Source organism: Nerophis lumbriciformis, linkage group LG12 (assembly GCF_033978685.3).
Source record: "Nerophis lumbriciformis linkage group LG12, RoL_Nlum_v2.1, whole genome shotgun sequence".
In the NCBI taxonomy this organism is placed as follows: domain Eukaryota; kingdom Metazoa; phylum Chordata; class Actinopteri; order Syngnathiformes; family Syngnathidae; genus Nerophis; species Nerophis lumbriciformis.
Genome location: NC_084559.2, coordinates 35,643,288 through 35,666,474, shown reverse-complemented (window position 1 = coordinate 35,666,474; position 23,187 = coordinate 35,643,288). Strand labels below are relative to the sequence as shown.

The following is a 23,187-nucleotide window of genomic DNA, read 5'->3' as shown; positions in this document are numbered from 1 at the left end:
AATGATCTACGTCATGACAACGTCACATTACGTAACCCGGAAGTGGACCCCTCAGTTGTATTTACATTTCAAACTATGTAAGTGTTGGAAATATGTGTTTTTTTAAATGAACATTGGCCGATAAAGTTATTGCAATGTCCTTTAAAGCAACACGTTTTATCCGGAAATAATAAATTGTGTTGCCTATGTTTATTTGAATAATCGATTGAGGCACTAGTTGATAGCTATTGTTAGCTTGAGCCGCTAGCTGACGTGTTGCATCTGGCTAGCATCGTTGTTAGCTTACTTCCTCCTGACACGTTAATGATTGTTTGGAGGCTTTTTGTACTTTCTTTCCTTATCCCTGCTGTTTAATGACCACTTGGTAAACAGTGTAGTTGTCCCATATTGCTCAGTTACCTCTGTTTGTATCTCCAGTATTAGTGGCGTTGACGAGGCTCGCATGTTCCCTCACCGCGTGCCGCCGAGGGGCCCCTCAGGCTTCCATCCTGGACCGTGTCGACAACAACCCTCTCCCATGGAACCCCGCCATTACCAGCATAGTCAGCAACGGTTTGAACACTCTATTTTGTCTTCATTTTACTTCTTGAGACTAATTCATGTTTGTATGGTATTATACATCTCCATACTTAGTTTTGCTGTAGTGACTCCATGTTGTAGGTATGTGTGTAAAATAAACTTACAATGGATTTACATGAATCCAGGGCTATTAGTAGGGCTGCGAAACTTTGGGTGTCCCACGATTCGATTCAATATCGATTCTTGGGGTCACGATTCGATTATAAATAGATTTTTTTTCCAATTCAACGCGATTCTCGATTCAAAAACGATATTTTTCCGATTCAAAACAAACCTCTATTCATTCAATACATAGGATTTCAGCAGGATCTACCCCAGTCTGCTGACATGCAAGCATAGTAGTATAGTTTTGTAAAAAGCTTTTATACTTGTAAAGGACAATGTTTTATCAACTGATTGCAATACTGTAAATTTGTTTTAACTATTAAATAAATATGAATTATTTCATCTTTGTGAAAATATTGGACACAGTGTGTTGTCAAGCTTATGAGAAGCGATGCAAGTGTAAGCCACTGTGACACTATTGTTCATTTTTATTTTATTTTTAATTTATTTATTTTTTACAAATGTCTAATGATAATGTCAATGAGGGATTTTTAATCACTGCTATGTTGAAATTGTTACTAATATTGATACTGTTGTTGATAATATTCATTTTTGTTTCACTACTTTTGGATTGTTCTGTGTCGTGTTTGTGTCTCCCCTCAATTGCTCTGTTTATTGTTGTTCTGAGTGTTGCTGGGTCGGGCTTGGTTTTGGAATTGGATTGCATTGTTATGGTATTGCTGTGTATTGTTTTGTTGGAGTGATTAATGAAAAATAAAAAAAATCGATTTTTGAAAAATGAGAATCGATATTGAATCGTACAACTTGAGAATGGCGATTTGAATTCAAATCGATTTTTTCCCACACCCCTAGCTATTAGACAGGTCTTGTGAAGATGATTCCAGCATCTGCTGGCCTAACATAACTAGAAATCCTGATCATAATTCAAGATAAAATAAAAATGTTATCAACTTTCCCTAAATATCTAAAATTATTCATATTCTCTTCATGTCATAATATGCTCCTTCCATTGCTGTTGTTTTGAGGTTCTATAGTTTTCATCCAATCAGAATTCAGCTATCTTATGTTGCCATGCTGTACCAAATCTACTTAGAGCCTTCAGAATCAACAATGCAGGCGTCTGTGCACTCTAAGTGAACAGGCACAAATATTTGACAGACAGTTGCGACAGCCAATCAGATCACAAGTTGTTGTCAGTAAGGCCTTCTAGATGCCCTAAGGCAGATATATAGTGATGTTATGAGCTAAGTAACATAAGAACTCCATTACCCAGCATGCCACAATAGTGTAGAGCATGTGCAGTAGCCCCGTTTAGGTTGTTAAATGTAGACATGCCGGCAGTGGGATGTTTTGGATGAGCACGCTACGGAGTAAACTTTAAGAACTCAGCCTACACGCCTCGTCTGCATTTTTTATGATTAGACAAGACAACAGATATTTGCAAGGCCATTTTCAAGAAGGATATTTAAAGAGAAACTACATCTTGTGAGACAATGTCGGCCAACATCGTAAGCTAGTTCAGCTGTCGATGAAATGTGAGTTCAGATATTTAATTTATTTATTTTTTCACGTTTAAAATGTGTTTTTCAATTTTAATTTTGACAGTACCACATAAGATATGTTTTAATTGCTGATGCGGGTTTATTGATTTTTAAATGTGCCAGAAAATAACCCGTTTTGTACAATGCCCAGTAGTGTGTGAATGTGTTCCTGTGTAGTATTTCTCCAGCAATGGTCATGTGGTGACATAAATGATGGTATTTTGAGAGGTCATTATTGAAGTCGGACATCACTGAAGGCCTAGGTGGGAAATGCACGGCCCACCACTGGATTCCAGTGATAGAAGTATCATTTTCCTGTAATACATATTAGGAAAGTTAAATCTGTTGAAATTCACTAAGTTATGGTGAACTTATAAACTAAATATATACTGCGACGTACCCCTCGGACCAAAATGGATCAATCTTTATGATATTTGTAAAGTTAAAAAAGGACGTAAAGTTAGTACTATTTGCAGACAACACAACTGCGTTTTGGTCAGGAAACAACTCATAGAAGCTATTACACACAACAGAATAAATGAACAGATTAAAGAGATGGTTTGACAAAAATAAATTATCTTTGAATCTCACAAAAAACAAAATAATGCTGTTTGGTAACAGTAGAAGAGAAAGAAAAACAAATACAAATAGACAGTCGATAAAAGAAACCACATTGTTGTGTAATGATAAATATAAAAATGAACTGGAAATCTCACAAGAAATATACAACATAAGGTGGCAAGATATACATCAGTAATGAATAAAGCAAATATATGTATTAGATTTTTTAAATGACTCCAGATTCTCAACTGCCCGCTACTTCTGCCATATCTGAGTTATTGTGTAGAAATATGGGGAAATAACAAAAGTACACTTCATCCGCAAACCATGCTACAAAAAAGGTCCGTTAGAGTAATACATAATGTGGGATATCGAGAACACTCAAACCGTTTTTATTGAATCCATAATACTAAAACTCATTGATTTGCAAACAGCTAAAATTATGCATACATTAAGGCAGACTATAATCAGCTACCCAAGAATGTAAAACAATTCTCAAAAACAGGAGAAATATAACCTTAGAGAAACATCTAATTTAAAACATTTGTATGTATACACAACGCATAAAACCTTTAACATATCAGTATGTGGAAATAAATTCTGTATTGGGGTAAGCAAATAAGTCAAAATAAGTACTAATATTATGCAGTTTAAGAAACTGTTCAAACTCAAAGTGTTTGCAAAGTACAAAAGAGAATTCAGATAAACATTTTCAACCTTAATGACAATGAGATCATTAACATCTCACTATGTTAATTACAACTTATTTGATTATTTATTCATGAGAACATTATTATTTATGGAATTGAATTGTGTGCAAATTGAGAACAGGAAGTGAACAAAATAGTTAGTGATGCTATGAAGCGGGAAATGGGTAGGTTTAAATGAGCTCTCCTTTTTCGTACTCTTTTTTTTTTTTGAACATGTAAAAAGAAACTGGCAATTGTAATGTATCAAGTAACTGTAAGCATGTTCGAAAAAAACGTAAACCCTAAAACCATGAACTTCTTCAATACAAAGTCAATGTGGCTCAATATTTTAGATGTCAACTTTTTGTTGAAAATGTCATAACCTTCTTAATTGTAAAAAGTTTAGTATCGTTAGAAAGCTTGCTGAACTAAGAAAGAGAACAAAGATGTTTATACACACATACCTACGTAATATCCTGTAACATATTTTCTTTAGTGATTAGACAGACTCCATCTTAAGTGAGGAAAAAAGTCCCTAATCGTTATATTCTTTCAACATCTGCGTACAACAGTTATGATGTTCCTGCATATGAAATCCTGCCTACTAACGAACGTACCCAGAGCCCATTGCCCCATCTTCCACCAGTTCACATGAATGATTACCGCAAGTAAGTCTATTACTCATTAAGCCCCCTGATTATTATTAAAAATATTACATTTTCAAATCTCAAATGTGTTTTTCAGGAGGAAAAATGATGACGACAGGTCCTCTGGTTTAAAACGCTTCCGTGCTGATGACTCATCCTACTCATCCATGCGATACCCTCCCAATCAGCACCCTCTTCCCTTGTATAGTCCTGACCGAGCTTTAGCAGGTTCCTCAAGGTCGCCCGACGCTGTTTTTGATCACCCCCAACCCGACCCTCGCTGTCGTGTACCTGTCATCTCAGATAGTTCTGTAGACCTGTGGGTCTATGCTGAAAACGACAAGGTACTATCAAATAGCACCGTGCATTGTTTTGACTGTGTATTTAGCAGAGATCAACAGATCAGTCAATGAGGCCAATAACGATATTTGCAGCCATTATTCATTTGCAGTATAGGTTAGCTTATAGGGCTGTCCTGGTATTGTAGATGCTGCGGTATTGCAGTTTCAAAGTCTTCGCAATAATGTGACGCGTGGCTGAATCAAACAAAAACTTGGTGTGTCGTTTTTTTCTGGTGCTTTGGCATTTTTTTCCCGGCGCTTTAGCAATTTTTTCATGCAACGCAAAAGGGCTGGTGCTTAAGCAGTGGTTTTTACTATCTACTTCACTAAATATTTTTTTTAATACTAAATACTGTTATCATATGTGTATAAATTGTATCAGCTGATGTAGTTCTGTTGAAGTGAGTAAAAAAAGGCAAATTCTGTCAAAATGCCAAATATCGTCTCTGATCAGTGGATCTCTTGTATTTAGGAGTTGTTTGCATGTGATTGTGCCTTTTAGGTGAGCCTTCAGATAATGGAGCTGTTCGAGGCGTGCCAGCAGCAGCCCTCTGATTTGCAAAGTAAGGAGCTGTGCCGTAGTTTGCTGCAAAAAGATATCCAGCGTGTCTTAAAAGGTGTGTATGAATGACTCTTAAACTCTTATGTTGTGTTCTTCTCATCACTGCTGTCATGTTGTCTCATAGGAGGAAATTTGTACATGACGGGCTCCAGCATGAGTGGATTAGCCAGCCGGAGCAGTGACGCTGACTTGTGTTTCGTCTTCCATGTAAATATCTCAACTCTGCCTTTTATTTGTTTAATGTGCAACCACAGATTTTCTCTCATAGTAACAGGACTTTTTATTGCAGAAAATTACAAATCCCATCACTGTACTCTCTTCCATCAGAAAGATGATGAAGTCATTGAGTGAGTAAAACTTACAACATTTTATTTTTTTCAAAGGTTGCCAGAGAAGTCTCATTTGAGATCAACAAGTTTGTTAGTTGCTTAGCTTTGTTGCATATAATAATTATTTTACCAAACTATAAGGGTAATCTTAAAAATGAAATGCAGTATAATTATTCTAGGATTCAAGGCTTTATTTGTCATACTCGTACACATTTGCACATATTTGGTATACATTTTGGTCCTGGCAAGTATTAAGACAAACAGTAATGAATAGGCAATAAAGTATAACAGTAATAAATAACTACCGTATTTTCCGCACTATAAGGCGCACCGGATTATTAGCCGCACCTTCTATGAATTACATATTTCATAATTTTGTCCACCAATAAGCCGCCCCGGACTAAAAGCCGCGCCTACGCTGCGCTAAAGTGAATGTCAAAAAAACGCTGCGCTAAAGTGAATGTCAAAAAAACAGTCAGATAGTTCAGTCAAACTTTAATAATATATTGAAAACCAGCGTTCTAACAACTCTGTCCCAAAATGTACAAATGTGCAATCACAAACATAGTAAAATTCAAAATGGTGTAGAGCAATAGCAACATACCGGTAATGTTGCTCGAACGTTAATGTCACAACACACAAAATAAACATAGCGCTCACCTTCTGAAGTTATTCTTCATTCGTAAATCCTTCGAATTCTTCGTCTTCGGTGTCCGAATTGAAAAGTTGCGCTAGCGTGGGATCCAAAATGGCCGGTTCCGTCTCGTAGAAGTCATCGGGAGTCAGTGTCGCTGTTGTTCTGTGAATCCTGCCTTCCGGAAAGCTCGGACCACAGTTGTGACCGAAATATCTGCCCAAGCATTTACGATCCACTGGCAGATGTTGGCGTATGTCGTCCGAGGCTGTCTGCCCGTCTTAGTGAAGGTGTGTTCGCCTTCGGAGCTGTGTGAAAAAAGCCACCCGGCCTCTTCGCGTAAACTTCCCTTAACCACTCGCTCATCTTTTCTTCATCCATCCATCCCTTCGAGTTAGCTTTTATGATGACGCCGGCTGGAAAGGTCTCTTTTGGCAAGGTCTTCCTTTTGAATATCACCATGAGTGGAAGTTAGCATGGCAAGCTAGAACCACAGTGAAGGATGACTTCTCATTCCCTGTGGAGCGAATATTCACCGTACGTGCTCCCGTTCCACAGTGCGGTTCAGTTGCTGTGAAATACGGTAGTAATCCGTGTGCGGATGGAGAGATTGCGTCTTTTTATGACCCGGATCGTTTAGTAGGAGCCATTTTGTGGTCTTTACAGATGTAAACAGGAAATGAAACGTACGGTGATATCCGCGCGTTTTTTCTTCTTCTTCCGGGGGCGGGTGAAGCGCTTCCTGTTCTATGGGGGCGGGTGAAGCGCTTCCTGTTCTATGGGGGCGGGTGAAGCGCTTCCTGTTCTATGGGGGCGGGTGCTTTCCTTGGCGGTTGCTTGCGTAGAAGAAGAAGCGCTTCCTGTTCTACCGGGAAAAAAGATGGCGGCTGTTTACCGAAGTTGCGAGACCGAAACTTTATGAAAATGAATCGTAATAAAGCGCACCGGGTTATTAGGCGCACTGTCAGCTTTTGAGAAAAATTGTGGTTTTTAGGTGCGCCTTATAGTGCGGAAAATACGGTAGATGAGGCATTTCCTGAAGGAATTGTGTGTAACTGCTCCAATGCTGAAGTTGAACTGAAATGCTGACAGAATGTAGTATGAATGTAAGAATAGTTTGAATGTCAAAATGGTTTGAATGTTAAAGAGTTTGAATTTCCAGAAAAAACGGAGTTTGGAACTTGGGAAAGTGTTAGTTTTAATGTCCAGAATGTGTGGATGTTGGAATGGTTTGAATAGGTTGAAAACTGTCCCATTCATTTCAATGGGAACTTCCTGGAAATTTGGGAATTTTTTTGAAAATGATTAATAGCATGAATGTCCTGAATGAACTCAATTGGTTGGTGTTGGATTTGTTTAAATCGGTCAAGAAATGTTGAAGTAGTAAGTTTTTTAATTGAGAAATGACATTACAGAATTTTGGGAAAAACAGGAATTTTTCAAGTTCTTAAACCAATTTGTTTTGTTGTCCTGACAAAGAGGAATGTTTTGACAGTGGAACGGTTGAAATGGGTTAAAAAATGTGAAAGGAGTCATTGCACTAAAAAAGGTTGGAAATAAGGTTAGAAAAAACCGAATTCCTGGAAATTTGTTGAACGTGGAAAAATAGATGAGTGGAATATGTTGAAGGTGGAATGATTTGAATCGGTTGAAAAATGTGGGAATTGTGGAAGTTTGAAAAATTGATAGTTAATTTTGAATAGGGAAAATGTCCCTAAAAACTGGAAATTCTAGGAAATTCGGGAATTCTTTAGAATCATTGAAGGAGAGCACGTAATTCCTGAACAGGCTCGATATTTTGAAGTTGGAACGATTTGAATCGGATAAAAAATGTGGGAGTTGTGGAACTTAGAAAAATGTCCCATTCTTTTAATGGGAATTTCGGGAAAAGTGGGAATTTTTTTGAAAATGCTAAAACATTTGAGTGTTCTGAATGAGTTTGTTGGTTGGTGTTGGAATTTTTCAAATCAGTCGAGAAATGTTGAAGTAGTAACATTTTGAATTGAGAAAGGGTATTACGGAAAACTGGGAATTTTTCCAGTTAAAAAAACAACTTAGTTTTTTGTCCTGATTAAGAGGAATGATTTGACGGTGGAACGGTTGAAGTGGGTTAAAAAATGTGTAAGGAGTAGTCGAAAGAAAAAAGGGTAAAAAAAAAAGGGTTTGAAAAAATGTTAATTCTGGGAATTCCTGGAATTCGGTTGAACTTGGAAAATTGATAGTTGGAATGTCCAGGATGATTGGAATATGTTGAAGGTGGAATGGTTTGAATCGTTTGAGACATGTAGAAATGGTAGAAGTTTGAAAAATGGCCAATTCATTTTGAATGGGAAAAATGTCCCAGAAAATTGGGAATTCTGGGAAATCTGGGAATTTTTGTAACTTGTCAAGGGAAAGCCCGTGATTCCCGAATAGGCTGAGCAGTTTGAAGTTGGAACGGTTTGAATCGGGTGAAAAATGTGGAGAAGAAGAATAATAATAAATAGATGAATTTTGGTTTAGAAAATCATATGTGTGAATGTTGTGGAGCATTCACTCAATAAATAGAAATATAATAAGGCAGTAAACATATAAAAAAACATTATCTTAAGAACAATCAGCCGGATAAAAGGCGGTTCAAAAGTTAAAAACATTTAAAAGTCTCATGCTGGGTTAAAAGTGAATAAAATGGGTTTTAAAAAGAAGCCTGTCTCACATGGAGAGGGAGATTGTTCCAGAGTTTGGGAGCCGCAACAGAAAACAATTAACCGAGAGACAGCTCTTACCTCAAAACACTCTTTAAGTTGAGGTACAACTGTATTATAATGCTAATACACATCATAGTGCTGCTATTTCTCTGTTTACACAAACATGGTTTTAAGGAAATGAGATGTAAAACAACCATAAATAAATTGTTTGTTTATTGATAGAGTATATACAACAAACTCTACTGATCCGAGCCAAAGTACCGATCCTGCGGTTCCGAGAGAAAGGCAGGTAAGGTATGAGCAAAGCTTGTGAATGAACGCCGCCTTCACTGCCTGATCAAATCTAAGTTGGGATTTCTGTGTCACTTCTTTAGCAGTGTGCTGTTCGATCTAAACGTCAACAACACGGTGGGAATCCGGAACACTTTCCTCCTGAGGAGTTATGCTTACGGTAATTGTTTTAAAATTCTCCTCCGAGCTTAGAAATCAGCTGTCCGAACAATTAAACGTGTTTGGTTCTGTGTCAGCTGACCCCAGGGTTCGACCCCTCGTCCTTGTTATCAAGAAGTGGGCCCGGCATCATCACATCAACGATGCCAGTCAAGGAACTTTGAGCAGCTACACACTGGTGCTGATGGTGCTGCACTATCTTCAGAGTCAGTACACGAGCAAACATAATACATATTTACCCCTATTTGTTATTAATAATGTTTTATTATTTGCCATCACAGCACTCAGAATACCGGTCCTTCCTTCACTACAGAAGGAGTACCCAGTAAGTGTACCTTGAAACATTTTTTACAACATGTATAGCTTGACTGTTTAAGGCAAATTACTCTTATGTTTGTTTGTTTGCCAAATAGACTTAACTTTGAGCAAAATGTGTATTTAAGCACTATATCCTGCTTGCCCTCTTACAGATTTTAGTACGTAATGACGTAAATTAAGTAACACGCGCATTCGCTTTGTTTGTTAATGATAGAATAGCAATTTGGCTAGCCAAAGTTAGCCTTTATGGGACGGCGTGGCGAAGTTGGTAGAGTGGCCGTGCCAGCAATCGGAGTGTTGCTGGTTACTGGGGTTCAATCCCCACCTTCTACCATCCTAGTCATGTCCGTTGTGTCCTTGGGCAAGACACTTCACCCTTTGCTCCTGATGGCTGCTGGTTAGCGCCTTGCATGGCAGCTCCCGCCATCAGTGTGTGAATGTGTGTGTGAATGGGTGAATGTGGTAATACTGTCAAAGCGCTTTGAGTACCTTGAAGGTAGAAAAGCGCTATACAAGTATAACCCATTTATCATTTATTTATTGAAGTGGTTCTCAAACTTTTTTCTTTTTATCTAGTACCCCCTCAGAAAACACTTGGCTCTCCAAGTACCACCATAATGACCAACTTTAAAATACAGTAGTAGGCCTAAGTATTCATTAAAACCAGTCAGAGGTTTTATTTAACAAGTACATTTATTATTTTTGGCCACTCTAACATTACACACAATGTACAAACATCAGTAATGATACTCCATAAACAGTACATACAGTATTTACAGACTTCTTTGATGTACCATTAGATGTACGGAATGAGAATCACTGCTTTATTGAATGTTTATTCTGTCGTAAAAACAACATGACTGCAAATTGTGTTGCTTCTGTTGGACTGCTCGTGTGTATGTGCACGCGCTCCCTTTGTGTACGTATGGACGAGACAGCGAGTGATAAATTCCCTGGGCCATCAAGCAATTTTTGTTCAATATCATTTGTTATTCCCACTTTTCTATAACACTTATTTTCTACGAAAAGTGTTACTAATTCCACATTTCAAATATTAGTATTTTATTGGCATTCTAGCATGTTATATTAGCATGCAAACTTTTTAAACTAATTTTATATTCATGCGCAGTCAAGCTTATTCACTATTAGGATGCTAATGTTAGTATGCTAGCCTTTTTAAGCTAAATTTGAAGGTATACAAAGTCAGAGTCAGTTAGTACTTGACGCATGTTAACGTTAGCATGTTAGTTTTTTTTAGCTTACCGGTATATAAATTGGTACTTGACACATGTTAACATTAGCATGCTAATAGTTAAGTCAACTACCAACTTGTATGACTCTTGAGGTGTATACTTGCAAAATGACCTAAAATGCTAATATATATATATATATATATATATATATATATATATATATATATATATATATATGCGCTAATGCAAGCATGTTAATATACTAACATTAGCATGCTAATATGCTATTGCTAAATTTAGTATGTTAGCTTTTTCAGATCCTTTTGCAATTCATATATTTTGTTGACGCTATTTGGCCAGCATGCTACCTGTTTTAATTAAACTTTGGCTTTTCAGCATTCACGCGCAATGTCTTCCGAAATTGCATATTATATTTGTGAAAAATATAGATATTTAAAAAAATATGTTTTGTTAAACCAGTAATGGCAATAATTAAAGTTAAAGTACCAATGATTGTCACACACACACTAGGTGTGGTGAAATTTGTCCTCTGCATTTGACCCATCCCCTTGATCACCCCCTGGGAGGCGAGGGGAGCAGTGGGCAGCAGCGGTGCCTCCCCCCAGAATCATCTTTGGTGATTTAACCCCCAATTCCAACCCTTGATGCTGAGTGCCAAGCAGGGAGGTAATGGGTCCCATTTTTATAGTCTTTGGTATGGTAACATAAGCAAGCCAGTGGTGTTCTTATTATTTTGGTTTATCCATCCATCCATTTTCTACCGCTTGTCCCTAGGCTGAAGCCTAAAAAATTGAATTTTGTGTAAGTAAATTAAGTTAAATGTAAGTTTCAATCAGCTTCTTAAAGGTCATTTAGCCAATCAGATGCTTGAAAAATAAAATTCTGAGAAGGCCCATCAGCCACAATGGATAATACAGAACCATGTAAATCTTGCTGTAAAGTTAGACTAATAAATTATAGTTCTTGCTGCAAAATGAGGCAAAGTTAAATGATATTCAAAATGTCAAACCAAAAAGTCTCTTGCAAGGCCATACACAAGTAAAAAAAGTAAAGTATGGTTTGTGTGTAAATAAAAGGTACACACGGTTGTCGTGTGCAAAAGTATTATGCCACCACTAATTCGATTGTTTTTAATTACCTTTTTAACAGCAGTTTTTCCACAATAAAACAGCAAATGGAACAGACAATTGTCAGGATTACACAAGTAGTTATGTGCTATACTACTGATTTTCTTTCTGATTCGATACCGAGTAAAATTCAGGCTGGTATCGGTGATACCCATCCGATACTCTGCAGCTTTACCTAATATTTCTGGTAAAATTTAAAAAGGAGTGTATTTCAAGTGTTGCTGCGTTTTGGGAATCCTCTTTAAAGGAGAACTGCACTTTTTTGGAATTTTGCTTATCGTTAACAAAAACTTGATGATGGATGTGTTTTTTTTTTTTTTTGCATTCTTAATATTAAATAAATGCAATCAAAAGTTTGCTTACAATGAGCCTATGAGAGACGCGTAATTCCGCCTATAAAGCCCTTAATCCAAACACCCAAAAACCTCCATTAAGGTCTTATATACATGATGTAAGTACAAACCCCGTTTCCATATGAGTTGGGAAACTGTATTAGATGTAAATATAAACGGAATACAATGATTTGCAAATCATTTTCAACTCATATTCAGTTGAATATGCTACAAAGACAACATATTTGATGTTCAAACTGATAAACCTTTTTTTTTTTTTGCAAATAATCATTAACTTTAGAATTTGATGCCAGCAACACGTGACAAAGAAGTTGGGAAAGGTGGCAATAAATACTGATAAAGTTGAGGAATGCTCATCAAACACTTATTTGGAACATCCCACAGGTGAACAGGCAAATTGGGAACAGGTGGGTGCCATGATTGAGTATAACAGTAGATTCCATGAAATGCTCAGTCATTCACAAACAAGGATGGGGCGAGGGTCACCACCTTGTCAATAAATGCGTGAGCAAATTGTTGAACAGTTTAAGAAAAACCTTTCTCAACCAGTTATTGCAAGGAATTTAGGGATTTCACCATCTACGGTCCGTAATATCATCAAAGGTTTCAGAGAACCTGGAGAAATCACTGCACGTAAGCAGCTAAGCCCGTGACCTTTGATGCCTCAGGCTGTACTGCATTAACAAGCGACATCAGTGTGTAAAGGATTTCACCACATGGGCTCAGGAACACTTCAGAAACCCACTGTCAGTAACTACAGTTGGTCGCTACATCTGTAAGTGCAAGTTAAAACTATCCTATGCAAGGCGAAAACCGTTTATCAACAACACCCAGAAACGCCGTCGACTTCGCTGGGCCTGAGCTCATCTGAGATGGACTGATACAAAGTGGAAAAGTGTTCTGTGGTCTGACGAGTCCACATTTCAAATTGTTTTTGGAAACTGTGGACGTCGTGTTCTCCGGACCAAAGAGGAAAAGAACCATCCGGATTGTAATAGGCGCAAAGTGTAAAAGCCAGCATCTGTGATAGTATGGGGGTGTATTAGTGCCCAAGACATGGTTAACTTACACATCTGTGAAGGCGCCATTAATGCTGAAAGGTACATACAGGTTTTGGAGCAACATATGTTGCCATCCAAGCAACGTTACTATGGACGCCCCTGCTTATTTCAGCCAGACAATGCCAAGCCACGTGTTACATCAACGTGGCTTCATAGTAAAAGAGTGCGGGTACCGTACTAGACTGGCCTGCCTGTGGTCCAGACCTGTCTCCCATTGAAAATGTGTGGCGCAATATGAAGCCTAAAATACCACAACGAAAACCCCTGGACTGTTGAACAACTTAAGCTGTACATCAAGCAAGAATGGGAAAAAATTCCACCTGAGAAGCTTAAAAAATGTGTCTCCTCAGTTCCCAAACGTTTACTGAGTGTTGTTAAAAGGAAAGGCCATGTAACACAGTGATGAACATGCCCTTTTCCAACTACTTTGGCACGTGTTGCAGTCATGAAATTTTAAGTTAATTATTTGCAAAAAAAAAAAAAGGTTTATGAGTTTGAACATCAAATATCTTGTCTTTGTAGTGCATTCAATTGAATATGGGTTGAAAAGGTTTTGTAAATCATTGTATTCCGTTTATATTTACATCTAACAAAATTTCCCAACTCATATGGAAATGGGGTTTGTATATACAGTATGTAATGTAGTAACAGGCACATTTATGTACATTTTTGTATTATTTTTGTATTTCGATTATTTTAAGCATGCGCGGCACATTAATTTTTAAAAACGTATTACGACGTTTGCTTTTTTTTTCTTCATCGCTGATTACTACTCACTGCAGACTTCATAAGAGCCAACAAACATAATACATCACTTACTGTGGAATGTCTGCTCCTATTAGGATGCCGACTGCTGGGATGTATATATATTCCCATTTAGGCGAAGAATTACTAATAATCCACACAAAGAAACGGGGTGGGGAGATCGGGGGAACACATGTCCTCGCCAGTTTCAGGTCCTAAATGGCTGTCAAACTGTACCAAATTGTTGGAATACCTTCACAGACGTCTCATGTCCCGGTGAGATTCATGATTTATGATCTAGAATACATTTACAGGGAGAAAGGAAACAGGGAAGCAGCAGACCACTCGATGATGTAAATAGGGAGACAGGGAATTGATCCCGGCGCCGCGATATAATAGAAACAGAAATAATAGTTTGACTGCATTAGCACTTATAATAACAATATCACTAATTAGAGATGTCCGATAAATGCATTAAAATGTAATAATGGAAATTATCGGTATCGTTTTTTTATTATCGGTATCATTTTTTTAAATTTTTTTTTTATTAAATCAACATAAAAAACACAAGATACACTTACAATTAGTGCACCAACCCAAAAAACCTCCCTCCCCCATTTACACTCATTCACACGAAAGGGTTGTTTCTTTCTGTTATTAATATTCTGGTTCCTACATTATATATCAATATATATCAATACAGGCTGCAAGGGATACAGTCCGTAAGCACACATGATTGTGTGTGCTGCTGGTCCACTAATAGTACTAACCTTTAACAGTTAATTTTACTAATTTTCATTAATTACTAGTTTCAATATAACTGTTTTTATATTGTTTTACTTTCTTTTTTTATTCAAGAAAATGTTTTTAATTTATTTATCTTATTTTATTTTATTAATTAAAAAAAAAAAGTACCTTATCTTCACCATACCTGGTTGTCCAAATTAGGCATAATAATGTGTTAATTCCACGACTGTATATATCGGTTGATATCGGTATCGGTTGATATCGGTAATTAAAGAGTTGGACAATATCGGAATATCGGATATCGGCAAAAAGCCATTATCGGACATCCCTGTCACTAATACTTGGTCAATATTCAAATCACAAAATGTAAATGGAGCATATTTGGCGGTTTTTGAATGGTTATACAGGACTGTCTCAGAAAATTAGAATATTGTGAAAGTCCTTTATTTTCTGTAAAGCAATTAAAAAAAACAAAAATGTCATACATTCTGGATTCGTTACACATCAACTGAAATATTGCAAGCCTTTTATTATTTTAATATTGCTGATTATGGGATACAGCTTAAGAAAACTCAAAAATCGTATCTCAAAAAATTAGAATATTTCCTCAGACCAAGTAAAAAAAAAAAAAAAGATTTATAACAGCAAAACAAAATCAAACATTTGAAAATGTCAATTAATGCACTCAGTACTTGGTTGGGAATCCTTTTGCACGGATTACTGCATCAATGCGGCGTGGCATGGAGGCAATCAGCCTGTGGCATTGCTGAGGTGTTATGGATGCCCAGGATGCTTCAATAGCGGCCTTTAGCTCATTTGCATTATTGGGTCTGGTGTCTTTCAGGTTCTTCTTCACAATACCCCACAAATTCTCTATGGGGTTCAGGTCAGGGGAGTTGGCAGGCCAATCGAGGACAGTAATGCCATAGTCAGTACACCAGTTACTGGTGGTTTTGACACTGCTGGATCATGCTGGAAAATGAAATCATCATCTCCATAGAGCTTTTCAACAGATGGAAGCATGTGCAAGTGCTCTAAAATCTCTTGGTACACAGCTGCATTGACTCAGGACTTGATGAAACACAGTGGACCAACACCAGCAGCTGACATGGCTCCCCAAACCATTGCTGACTGGGAACTTCACACTGGATTTCAAGCAACTTGGATTTTGCTCCTCTCCAGCCTTCCTCCAGACTCTAGCGCCTTGACTTCCAAATGAAATACAAAACTTGCTTTCGTCTGAAAACAGGACTCTGGACCACTCTGCAACTGTCCAGTGCTTCTTTTCCATAGCCCAAGTCAGACGCTTCTAGAGATTTTAGAGCACTACATGCTTCCATCTGTTGAAAAGCTTTATGGAGATGATGATTCCCACCCAACCATGCCCACCTCAACTTCCCCATGCTCTCTCAGGGAGAGCATGTCCCAAATTCCAAGCTGCTGTTTTGAGGCATGTTAAAAAAATAATGCACTTTATGACTTCAATAAGAAATATGCCAGTACCATATTGGCATTTTTTCCATAACTTGAGTTAATTTATTTTGGAAAACCTTGTTACATTGTTTAATGTATCCAGCCGGGCATCACAACAAAATTAGGCATAATAATGTGTTAATTCCACAACTATATATATCGGTATCGGTTGATATCGGAATCGATAATTAAGAGTTGGACAATATCGGAATATCGGATATCGGCAAAAAAGCCATTATCGGACATCTCTAATTCCCACAGTAAATGAATAAGACTTCCTTCAGCTGCCTGACACTTTATACATAACTTTATTTTTACTGTACCCATTTTAAACAACTGTGAGGGTGTCAAATACAATCTGTTCAAGATGTTTGATTGACTGAGATTATTTTTAATGCATCTTATTGGCATTTTCCAAATATCATTCCTTGACATGTATTTTTCTAAAATGTTTAAATAAATCATCCATTTCCGAACACATACATACATTTGGTAATTATAGACCAGTATCTCTCCTATCTCAATTTTCAAAAGTGCATGAAAAACTGTTTGTTAATAAATTAGACTGCTTTATTGAAAAACATAAATTATTAAATGAAAATCAGTATGGATTTTGATCAAATAGGTCTATGAGCTTGGCCATCATGAACATTATTGAAGAGATTACAACTGCAATTGATCAAAATAAATACACAATAGGAGTGTTCATTCATTTAAAGAAGGCATTTGACACTATAGATCATCAAATTCTCACTTCTAAATGATATACTTATTGAGTTATAGGAGTTGCACTGAACTGGTTAACCAGCTATTTACAACAACGACAGCAATATGTTGAGATCGATGATCATAGGTCAGAATGTATGAATATTGAATGTGGAATTCCACAAGGTTTGATTTTAGGACCCAAACTTTTTATTTTGTATATAAATGATATTTGTGAGGTTTCGAAAATTTTACAGTACGTATTATTCGCAGACAATACAAATTTATACTGTTCAGGAGATGACTTGAAAATCTTAGCCGATAATATTGAAGAGAAAATGGTTAAACTAAAATTGTGGTTAGATGTAAATAAATTATCTTTAAATTTGGAAAAGACTACATTTATGGTATTCAGTAATAAAAGAAAGATATAAGTTAGTTTATCTATAAACAACGGGAAAATTGAGAAGGTGTCTGAAATCAGATTTCTTGGGGTCATCTTGGATGAAAAGTTGACATGGAAAGCTCATATTTTGCATTTGAAAAATAAGGTACCGGTATCTAAAAGCTTATTTATTTTGAACAAGGTTAAATACACTTTCCCGTATAATGCAATGAGAATGTTATATTGAGCAAACTGTGGTGCTGAATTTCCCCCAGGGATCAATAAAGTACTTTCTATTCTATTCTATTCTACCTTATTTCAATTATTGTGCAGAAATATGGGGAAATACATATCACAGCAACATAATGCCTTTATTTCTTTCACACAAAAGAGTAATTCGTATCATTTTTACAGTAGGATATAGAGACCACACAAATCCACTCTTCATTAGGTCAGGATTATTAAAACTAAATTACATTGTAGAATTGCATACTATTCTATTAGTGATGTTCAAAGCTAGAAATAAAGTTCTTCCTAAGGACTTACAAAAGTTATTTGTGTTCACGTCTGAAGATGAGAATCACAGAAGGCCGTATGATTTTAAACATCCAAGAGTGCGAACAAATTTGAAACAAATGTGCTTGTCTGTTGCTGGTGTGAAAGCATGGAAGTCTCTAAACAAAGACTTGAAAAGTTGCAATAATATCTTTGAATTTAAAAAAAGTTACAAAAAGAGACAACTGGAATTATATCAAACTGATTTTTGATTTTGATAAGGAAGTGTCATTGTGAAAATAATTAAACGAAAATTAAAAAGTATGTTGGAGTTTGGGTGTTGGTGGAGGGAACAGTTATAAAGTCATCTAAAATAATTTGTGTTAAAAAGGGGGCAGATAAATATAAGAATAGTATTCTTCCATCTGCTCCTTTCTGATCATGGAAATGTATAAGAAACAAAAAAAACAATGAAACTGTACATGGCTTGTATATATGCATTTTCATGAAAGGAATAAAAAGATGATGATGATGCATCATTTGCATTCCGAGTATAATTTTTATTTATTATTCCATAAAACCTTTTTAACTATTTTTTTTTAAATTTTATCCTAATTTTAAAAAATCATATTTTACAGTTTGTGGCTAATAAGTCATACTGTCAGAGGACATGCATATTTACAGCATGTTTTATGAGATGAAACTCAGTGGCCTTGTGGTTAGTGTCCGCTCTGAGATCGGTAGGTTGTGAGTTCAAGCCCCGGCCAAGTCATACCAAAGACTATAAAAATGGGACCCATTACCTCCCTGCTTGACACTCAGCATCAAGGGTTGGAATTGGGGGTTAAATCACCAAAAATGATTTCCGGGCGTGACCACCGCTGCTGCTCACTGCTCCCCTCACCTCTCAGGTGGTGATCAAGGGTGATGGGTCAAATGTAGAGAATAATTTCGCCACATCTAGTGTGTGTGTGACAATCATTGGTTCTTTAACATTTAAAAAATGACTTCTGGGTATATTATATTGATCAAGAAATTCAGAATGTTTGTTTAGAGGGCATAAGAGCAGTTCACCTTTTAATAATTTTGATTGAAGGTACACTGTGATGATTGACAGGCGGAACCTTTTAATTGGCTATTGTCTACGGCCAATGCACGAAGTCAGAACACCGGTTGCTACTACAGGAAAATAAATAAAAATAAATTCTTAAATGAAACCGCCTTGTGAGCCAATACTAATTCACTAGATCGTAACAGTTCATGTAAACTTGTCAATGATTCAAGATTGTAATTGCCAAAAGCTTACAATTGTGTATATACGGACATTTGTATATATTATAACCATATGGGGTTGGACATTGGCATAACATTTTTTTAAGTGGCATTAAAAACGGCATTAAATTGTATTTGCTGATACCTGCAGAAACCCTGAAGGAAGAATACGTTAAGATTGTGGATAAAAGTGTCCGGTACATTACCAAGTTACAATGAACGGTCCACCCTCAGCATCACCTTCTTGTCATGCCTCATGAACAAGGAAGTTGCCTCCTCTACAGACAAATACACTCTAATATTGTTTAAAAAAATATTTTTCACAATTCTGCCTTGCCGGGGGGCGTTTGTTCTTTACTAATATTTTATTGTTAAAGTATGACTAAAGCACCGCATCCAATAGTAGACTTGCACTGTACAGCATTTATTTCAAACATCCTTGTCTTGATTTTTAGGAGTGTTTTGATCCCTCATTGGAGATTGACATGGTCCCCGAGGGAGCCCAAAACGTCCCCCCCTACAATACCCAAAACGACTCGTCTCTAGCAACGCTTCTGCTGGGTTTTTTCAGATATTACAGCGCACAATTCAGGTTGGTGCCTCATCTGATTTTCTTCTATCTTTTTGTTAATTTCCTTTTCCCTTTTCTGGTTGTCTTCCAATCTTGCCAACTGTCGCTATCTCTCCTTCCTCTTCCTTCTCCCTGCTCTCATGTTTCTGCTTGAATGCCAGTGGCAGGTGTGACCTTTGGCCTTACGCAGCACTAACCTGACATCATGTGATGTAGGACGCCGGTAACATGGCACATTTAGACGTAGCTGGCGCAGCTTCCTTTCACTTAATTTGTGTTGTTGTGTGAAGCACCCAATATGTTCAGCTTTTCTTATGTTGAAGGTGGGGGTTTTTTTGGACCCCGGAAAACATGCTTTATCAGTATCCTGCAGCTTCAAACGCCGCTTCAAAAAGCCGTGCATTGAAAAACATGCTCATTGTAACTATTAATCTCTTTTTTATTTAAAAAAAAAAATGCATAAATTGTTTCATAAAAATGTTTTTGTAGGTTAGTGTTTTATATATTTTGCTCATCTATTTGAATTTGTTTAATTGTATTTTTCAGTATCAAATGGTTCAAGTCCGTCAAAAACTTTTTTTTTTAAATTTCAGGCAAATTGCACTTTAAAGGTTTTTTTGTTACAGATTAAAAAACAATGTTAATGAATTCTTTATTGTAAGTTGATCTATAATAATTTTTTAATTGTCTTTTATGTTAAGGATACAATGTTATGCAGAGGTGTACTTATAACAATTTTATAGACAAAAGATACTATTTATAGTTGCGGCATAGAGTTGGAGGGTGTGAAATGTTTTCTTACTGGGGTGAGTTTTTCCTTGCCCGTATGTGGGCTTTGTACCGAGGATGTCGTTGTGGCTTGTGCAGCCCTTTGAGACACTTGTGATTTAGGGCTATATAAATAAAGATTGATTGATTGATTGATTCTTCTTCATGGTGGGGCGTAACAAAATAATTGAGAAGCACTGAATTAAGGTCAAGGCTGTTATAAAAAAACATTGAGATATTGTTTTTACTTGTTTTTGAAATACTTTCTCAGTGAACTCTTCATCATTATACATTCTGGTATAAATTAGATTGTTATTGAAATATGAATAATGCATAAGGATGATTCATCACAGAATCTCTGAATAACCATTCTCGATGCCAACAATAACTTAAACAAATGTGTATAATACTGCTGTGGTTATCTATTTTATTAATCAAGTAACTTATCCATTAATTTGTTTGTTTAGTCGAGTAATTCGTAAAACACACTCGATAGCTTTAATGTGTATTACAGTGAAAATAGGTAAACAGTTTTTCTGCTTGACATACCTTTTAATTCTTTAATAATTGCACATCGTCCACATTGAAATTGCACTTTTATTTAACGTGTGCTTTCATAAAAATAAACTTTCTGCTGGTCGCCGCCCCACAGATCATGGCACCCATTGAGCTCTATTGCAGCGGCTGTGTGAAAACAATGTCCGTGCGTTTGAAGTTCCAGATTGTACAAAACCAGTGAAGTTTGCACGTTGTGTAAATGGTAAATAAAAACAGAATTCAATGATTTGCAAATCCTTTTCAACCTATATTCAATTGAATAGACTGCAAAGACAAGATACTTAACATTCAAACTGGTAAACTTTATTTTTTGCAAATATTAGCTCATTTGGAATTTGATCCCTGCAGCATGCACTAGTGGCCAAAAAGACTGAGAAAGTTGATGAATGCTCATCAAACACTTATTTGGAACATCCCACAGGTGAACAGGCTAATTGGGAACAGGTGGGTGCCATGATTGGGTATAAAAGCAGCTTCCATGAAATGCTCAGTCATTCACAAACAAGGATGGGGCGAGGGTCACCACTTTGTCAACAAATGCGTGAGCAAATTGTCCAACAGTTTAGGAACAACATTTCTCAACCAGCTATCGCAAGGAATTTAGGGATTTCACCATCTGCGGTCCGTAATATCATCGAAATTTTCAGGGAATCTGTAGAAATCACTGCTCGTAAGCGGCAATGCCCGTGACCTTCGATCCCTCAGGCGGTACTGCATCAAAAACCAACATCAGTGTGAAAAGGATATCACCACATGGGCTCAGGAACAATTCAGAAAACCACTGTCAGTAACTACAATTGGTCGCTACATCTGTAAGTGCAAGTTAAAACTCTACTATGCAAAGCGAAAGCCATTTATCAACAACACCCAGAAACGCCACTGGCTTCGCTAGGAACAATTAATCAAAGCAACAGAATATATATCAAAGTTTATTTCTAATCTAATTAATCAAGGTTAATTGTTTCCACTCTAGTGTATAATCATTTTAATCACAATGGTGATGCAAAAAGTGTTTCTGCCTTAAAAACTGAACTATGGTGGGCACTTTCACTGGCCACAACATTAGGTACGCCGCTACTATCTTATAAACTCATCACTATCTATACAATTGAGCCTAAATTGTAAATTGTCATTTCCTGTCATTGCAGTTGGAAAAAAAAGGTGATCTCTGTTTGTGATGCCACAGCGGTTCAAAAGAAGAACGGTGGCAAGTGGAAAAACGCATTCATAAGTGTGGAAGGTAAACATGACGTGTACAATGCAATGAAAACACAAACAACAAGTTACAGGACTATCTTGGAAAATATTGACAAAATGAAGGCATATTCTTATGTATACATCAATCTTTTGTCATAGAATCATAAGTCTTGAATGTTTAGTTTAAATGTGTAGAACATATTCAATCCCTTCTTTGTAGTGGTTCAGAATCCAAATATTTCTGGATCTGACTTAATTCTGTGTTTTGCTTGTCCTCCTCAGAGCCGTTTGAGAAAAACAACACTGCCAGGGCAGTGCGTGAACAGGCCAAGTTTGATGCCATAACATCTACGTTTGTTGAGGTATGTCGAGCAATACATTGTTGTTGTTGCCTGTATTTATGTTCACTCCTTGCATACTTCTCTCCCTCTGTTTGCAGTCATTCCAGCTGCTACGGAGTGGAGAGGACCTCAACTGCATTCTTCCCGTGAACGAGATCATTGCTAAAGAATCATCTCGGAAATGAGTTTATTTATACCTCTGCACACTTTTTTTGTATACCAACCAAGTTTACAATGTATCCCTCTTTCTCATAATGTACATGTCAGGAGGATTTGAGAGCGGTGTACATTGTAAATTTTATGTGCCATATTGACCAAGTTATAAGACCACCCTGAATATTATACACCTGTTTTCAAGACTTTGTGTGTGTAAAATTTGTTTTTGTTTTTTCAATATCCCAAATAACCACTGTTGGATTGCAATAAAATTTCAGAAAATCGTTTAGCCGTTTAATGACTGCTTCATTGATCACTTATTTTAAATTTAACATAACACCTGTTGTTTGCTCACTTGCCCCACTTTTTAGACACTTTTATGTCTAGCTCAGGGGTCGGCAACCCGCGGCTCCGGAGCCACATGCGGATCCTTGATCACTGTGATGCGGCTCAGCTGCATACTTGCTAACCCTCCCGATTTTTCCGTGAGACTTCCGAATATTAGTGCCTCTCCCGAAAATCTCCCGGGGCAGCAATATTGAGGGCATGCCTTTAAAGTCCGATTTTACACTATCTGCGTGCCAGCCCTGTCACATGTTGTATGAGGGCTCTGCCC

At 36.9% G+C, this 23,187-nt stretch overlaps 2 protein-coding genes across 4 annotated transcripts in view; one reads left to right on the top strand and one right to left on the bottom strand.

Annotated features, from left to right (window-relative positions):
- Positions 1-503, bottom strand: part of homer1b (homer scaffold protein 1b) — a 118,375-nt gene extending 117,872 nt beyond the window's left edge. The window contains exon 1 of one of the 3 annotated variants that reach the window (XM_061986522.1): positions 400-503. The gene's annotated coding sequence lies outside the window, so the exon portion shown is untranslated. The remainder of the gene's footprint in view (positions 1-399) is intronic. The other 2 variants (XM_061986525.1, XM_061986524.1) reach the window with 2 other exon arrangements.
- tent2 (terminal nucleotidyltransferase 2) lies at positions 3-22,858 on the top strand. Its single transcript, XM_061986519.1, has 15 exons — positions 3-77; positions 418-552; positions 4,009-4,104; positions 4,181-4,427; positions 4,927-5,041; positions 5,111-5,193; positions 5,276-5,333; positions 8,859-8,925; positions 9,011-9,087; positions 9,164-9,292; positions 9,368-9,411; positions 19,436-19,572; positions 22,026-22,117; positions 22,357-22,436; positions 22,514-22,858. The coding sequence occupies exons 2-15, from the start codon at positions 443-445 to the stop codon at positions 22,598-22,600; spliced, it is 1,422 nt and encodes a 473-aa protein (XP_061842503.1). The 5' UTR covers positions 3-77; positions 418-442; the 3' UTR covers positions 22,601-22,858.
- The last annotated feature ends 329 nt before the right edge of the window (positions 22,859-23,187 follow it).